The sequence below is a fragment of the Pinus tabuliformis genome, chromosome 2_1 (assembly GCF_031772625.1).
Source record: "Pinus tabuliformis cultivar Carrire ecotype Pingquan chromosome 2_1, CPIR1, whole genome shotgun sequence".
NCBI lineage: Eukaryota > Viridiplantae > Streptophyta > Pinopsida > Pinales > Pinaceae > Pinus > Pinus tabuliformis.
Genome location: NC_142299.1, coordinates 264,499,385 through 264,504,749, shown reverse-complemented (window position 1 = coordinate 264,504,749; position 5,365 = coordinate 264,499,385). Strand labels below are relative to the sequence as shown.

The 5,365-nt window shown below is 38.8% G+C and overlaps 1 protein-coding gene across 1 annotated transcript; it reads left to right on the top strand.

The window, feature by feature from the left end:
* The first annotated feature begins 480 nt into the window (after positions 1-480).
* LOC149199760 (peroxygenase 2-like) lies at positions 481-4,010 on the top strand. The gene is made up of 4 exons (XM_089400692.1): positions 481-777; positions 1,683-1,708; positions 3,603-3,687; positions 3,786-4,010. The coding sequence occupies exons 1-4, from the start codon at positions 481-483 to the stop codon at positions 4,008-4,010; spliced, it is 633 nt and encodes a 210-aa protein (XP_089256818.1).
* The last annotated feature ends 1,355 nt before the right edge of the window (positions 4,011-5,365 follow it).

Genomic DNA, 5,365 nt, shown 5'->3' with positions numbered 1-5,365 from the left:
CTTAAAAATGGCCAAATCATAATTCAGACTCTCTTCCCATCTTTATATTTTTAAAGCACCAGAGCAGAAGATTTTCAGACTATAAAACTCACTGTAACTGTGCAGCTCTATAATTCAGAAATAAAAACTGCATCCCATAAGCTAAATAGAGACAGAAAAAAAACAAAACTATAAAGGACAAGGAGTCTGACCTTTTACCAGGCGCATGCCGAGGGGAGAGCGCCTTTTATCCTCCAGCAAACCCGAAAACCAGCAGATTTTGAGCCAAAGCAAAACACCGAAAGATGAAAGCGAAAGGGAGAAAACGATAAACTGCCAGCTTATGAGAGAAACTCAGCCCTGCGCCTGGGCGCACAGGGAAAAGGGAGAGGCTAGCCAAAAATTTTCTCCCCTACCAAAGAACTGGTTATATAATGGCTTCAATGGACGAAAGGCCAGTGAAAAAACAGAGTGTGCGTGTCAGCCTATGGTTTAGCATGAATGGGTGTAGACTTAAGTGTCGTCAGGTGGCGATGGGATGAAGCACGTCGAGTAGCAGACATGCATGGTCGTTCAGACAAAAACATCTTAAAACGTGGCGGTAAAATAGACAAAGCAAGACATGCACTGGCTCCCGCACTTACTTGCTTAGCAGTGATAGGCTATGAATCTGTAGAAAACATGGCCGTGGCACCCTGGTTGGTTGCTTTCGGCTTGCATCTCCTCTCGACACACGCCCGCTCCCTGACATCTCAAATCTCTCCTCTCCCTACCTCTTGTCGGAAAGCTCGACTTAATGTATATTTATACGTTCCTTTTTGTGTTTTTCTTATTTATATGGGGTTTAAATTGTGATAGTATAGTAAATAGATTTTCTTGGTAAAGTATGTAATTATTATTGAAATTAAATTTGAGATTAAGAAATGTTGTTTGTCATTTAGGTAAGATGTATAATAAAAAACCCACTGTAATCCAATATTCAAAGAAGTAATTCGACTTAATGTATATTTATATGTTTCTTTTTGTGATTTTATTATTTAATCGGGTTTAAATTGTGATAGTATAGTAAATAGATTTTTTTGGTAAAGTATGTTATTAGTCCCTGCCATCTGGCAATGGCCAAGGACTATAGTAATCGATTTGTAGCGATTTAGCATTACTTTAAGCTGCTTATCCTGCTAAATAACCATTTGCTATCGCGAATATCCAAACTTTTTAAACTTTTTAAACCGTACTCCATTTCATCGTCTTATTTGGCCTCTTTTCGAGGCATGGAGGCGGAAAGCATAGGTTATATGATATTTTTTCATATTTACAAATTCGCTTCAAACAAATTCGCTTCAAACTAATGTCGTTCGATGTTAGCATTAAATCCCAAGCATTTTATGTTAAGATTAATTCAAAGCTCATAAGCTTCACGGCAAGGTCTGGCATGTCTGCCACGTACCACCGCTTCAATCTAGGTGCCATTCCATAGACTAGAACAATTGTCCCTTTCGCCAGATTGCATAAGAGAGTTTTCTTATAAGCCAAAGTCTTTGAGTAGTCTTTGAGTCTTCGGAGTCCCTGAGTCTTCTGCGCTAATAGTCTGATGAAGCCTTCTGCATAATAATGGAGTCCAGTCCCTTGCTAATACTTTGGCTGTAATCCTGTGGGCTGTTGGAGCAATTGAGGCCACCAGCGCGTCTACTGCATTATGAAAGCATAATGCATATCGAAAGTTAAACAGGTAAACAACACACACTCACTCAGAAGAACACTCTTAAATATATCTACTGTAAAATGTTTTTAATGTGCAACATCATGCAAGTGCAAAACGCATTTAAAAAACTGATAATTTTTATTGCCAAAAAGAGAAAAATCGCAATCTGGGGAAAACTGTACCAGGCGCTGTAATTGTTGCGGCCAAACAAGAACATGAATCACCAGGGCGTGATTGAGGTTGTAACGAATGACTATCCAATTGCTGAGCGAAAATTCTGTGTTGTTTACTTGAAATCTTCTTCGTCGAAATCTTAGTGGCCGGCACTGAAATTGAATTTAGCCGAGCCGCACAGGTTGTCACAGATTGTAAAGGCTTCCCTACTTAACAAATTTATGAAAACAATTTAAATGCATCGCAAATGTTTATGAAAACAATTTAAATGCATGTCAAAGAAAAAATGGTTGTGGTGCCAATTTGTTTGATTAAGAAATAGAAAAATTGCAAAGAATTTCTGGACTGAAAACAAAAATTAATGGGAAATTTTTTTATGTCCATATTTGATAAATTCGGAAAAGAAAAAATAAATGCATCTTCCTTTTTAGCTCTTCTTGGTGGCTGTTGGCAATGGAGGAAAACCTGGAAATCGATGCCAAGGAGCCCTGCGGTGGATACCCATCCATCTTCGTGTCAGCCGTGTCACAACTCCTCTGCAGAAGACAAAGGCAAAAACTCCGTTAGCAGTAGGAAAAAAATGTATGGGAAAATAGGTTCGTGGTAAAAATATGTATACAGCCAGATGTCAGTCAGGCTGGGCTTGAAGGTATACATGTTTAGCACCCGCCTGAGCCGTGCTGGTGTAGGTGCTGCACTAGGAAAGACCTGGTCCGAAAACTGTCACTTGCTATGCTTTAAAGATTAAGACTGCGAGAGAAAGTGGAGTGGAGATCAGACAACCTGTGCATGCGAGAAACCCTCGGCGGTGTGGCCGCAAGGACTTTTAACATGGGGATACCATAACTTGGCTGCCCATGCTAGTGCAGTGACAGCGCCGAGGAAGAGCTGGGGCGGAAACCCTGGCTTGCTGTGGTTTGGAATGCGACGCTGTGGAAGAAGTGCAATTTCGGGAACATGCTATGCTTGGCAGCAGCGATGGCAGGTGCAACTGTGGAAACCCTGGACACCTTTACTTTCATTTGGTCATCTGCCATGGCTGCAGGATAGAAACGGCTCCCTGTGGTGGTGAATATGCGAAGTGCAGTGTGTTGGTGAAACCTTACTTGTGGCCATGATCATTAATTTACCATTCCACTTGTTGATCACCATGCATAGTGCCATTTGTGTGACCCACCTGCATGTATGACACATGTCCCATCCTCTTATTCTGCAGTGTATACAGAAATGTTTGCTTGATGTGGAAGAAGAAATGAATGAGCACCGCTAATAACCAACTAAATGCCTTGGGTTTTTTCTCGCAGCGTATTCTGGAAATTTAAATATTTGTTGTAAGATATTAGATATGCGACTCTAAACTTACAAGATTTTCATGTTTAAACTCGCTTCTCCATTTACTAGTTTCACGGATCACTTTTCATTACCTGAACGAGCAAGACCGGCCTTCCAGCGTTTTTAGCTGAGCGTTTCAAAGGACAAATGAAGATCTGTCTTTAATCTGTTTTAACGATTCTTATATTATTTTAACTTCCTTAATTTATTGCAAATTCATTTTTGTTACTTCGGCGAAGTCAATTGTTTGATTTCGCTATTATCTCTTAAATTCTAAAATATTCTTAAACTTTACTATAAAAATAAATTCAGCATCCAATCACCAACCTATTTTATTCCATTGCAAACATTAAAATAATTTCATACTTTTGTCTTACCCAATTCTTCTAACGCTGACATGGTTGAACCTGCAAAGGTTTCGTGCCATAGGGTTTAACGTCATACTGAGCTTGGTGGCAACAGTGGTTATCCACGTAGCCTTCACCTACTATACTCTTCCTGTAAGTATATTGTTCATTGTAATGTTTACCAACAAAACTCCAACCTATTTGAATTATGATACTCCCTCATCTACTTTTTATGTGATGTTGGTGAGCAGGGATGGATACCATCTCTGAAACTCCCTATATACATTGACAACATCCACAAGGCAAAGCATGGAAGCGACTCAGAGACGTACGATACTGAAGGGAGGTTCGCTCCTGAAAAGTTTGATGCCATCTTCAGCAAATACGCTACAAAACACCCCAACAAACTCAATTTCATGGAGATACAGTGCATGCTCAAGGCCAATAGGAATTCAAATGACTTTCTTGGATGGTAATGGCAATTATACTTTTTCTACGGATTGAATCTTGATGGTAGATTTCAAGAATATATATAAAAAATTAATGATATCAAATTTCTAATTTATCAAATTTTGAAATATTTTTTAAATCTACAATCAATAAGTGAACTCTCTCCATTCATTATGCCAGAACTAAAGCCACCTCACGACACCCACAATGTATTCCGATCGATCATCAATGTCAGTCAAGCGCCACAAATGTAAACATAACCCGTTCTAAGCGCATCCACAGCCGATAGACCCACCCTTCTTCACTCCTATATTCTTAACTCCCATCCTCTTATTTGCTATCCTATTCAATCCTTCTTATCTATACTTATCCTCGCTTTAGCTCATAGACAGTTTCTTTAGATACTTCAGTTCTAGTTCGTGACTACTTAATAATCGTTCAAGCATTAATGAATCAAACGCGCAGATGTTGTTCAAGATCCAAATACATAACCTGCGAAGGCAACGGTAGCAAAGACAGAGGCAGATGCAGGAGAGGCATCACCTGCGAAGGCAACGGTAGCAAAGACAGAGGCAGATGCAGGAGAGGCATCACCAGTTTAAGAGTTAGTTATTGCCATTATTATATGAAGTCTTTGTTTCAGTAGCGGATTCAGTTGAAACACTTGAAGTTCATCTACTAGTTGAAGTTGAAGCATCACCCGCACTAGCAGAAGCATTTTCAGTTATACCCGTTCAAGATCCACTTCCAGATTCAAATCCTCCAGTCAATGATCCAAGACCAACAATAGAGCGAGTAGATTCATCAGTACTTAGTCTATATGAAACAGAGAACGCCCGCAGCAAGGGCACAGAGAACGCCCGCAGCAAGGGCAGGGAATCGATCTTCTAACTCCACCTCTGTAAGTCGAGGTTGCCCTGCTCAAACTTAGCTGGCCATCAGAAATAAACACATATCCGTTTATTCCCAATTCTCAGGCAGGCTCAACTTGATGCAGGGACTTGCTGCGTCGTAGCTTCCCTTGTTATTATTGAAATTAAATTTGAGATTGAGAAATGTTGTTTGTCATTTAGGTATGCGTTTTATGTAAAACGTTAGTAAATGTTTTTTTCAATGATATGTAAATTGGTGAAACACTCATTTGCAATGTTTACACTTTTTTTTATTTTTCTTAGAGAAACACTTATTTGCAATGTTTACACTCTTTAACTTTTCTTATATATTTATGAATTATTTTTACTAATCGTACTCCATTACAATCAGATAATCATATTATAATTTGAAATTGAAGTATACTTTCCATGTATTTATTATATTGTTTATTATTGAAGATTTTCATGAGCTTAAACTAAATAATGATGATAATAATAAAAACAAAAAA

What these genes read in the sequence shown, in the direction of transcription:
- LOC149199760 (XM_089400692.1), top strand. Translation starts at nt 481, where the DNA reads ATGGGTGTAGACTTAAGTGTCGTCAGGTGGCGATGGGATGAAGCACGT. An exon ending in GCATATCGAAAGTTAAACAG is followed by an intron (nt 1,709 to 3,602) that starts GTAAACAACACA and finishes GAACCTGCAAAG; the next exon opens with GTTTCGTGCCATAGGGTTTA. An exon ending in TCACCTACTATACTCTTCCT is followed by an intron (nt 3,688 to 3,785) that starts GTAAGTATATTG and finishes GTTGGTGAGCAG; the next exon opens with GGATGGATACCATCTCTGAA.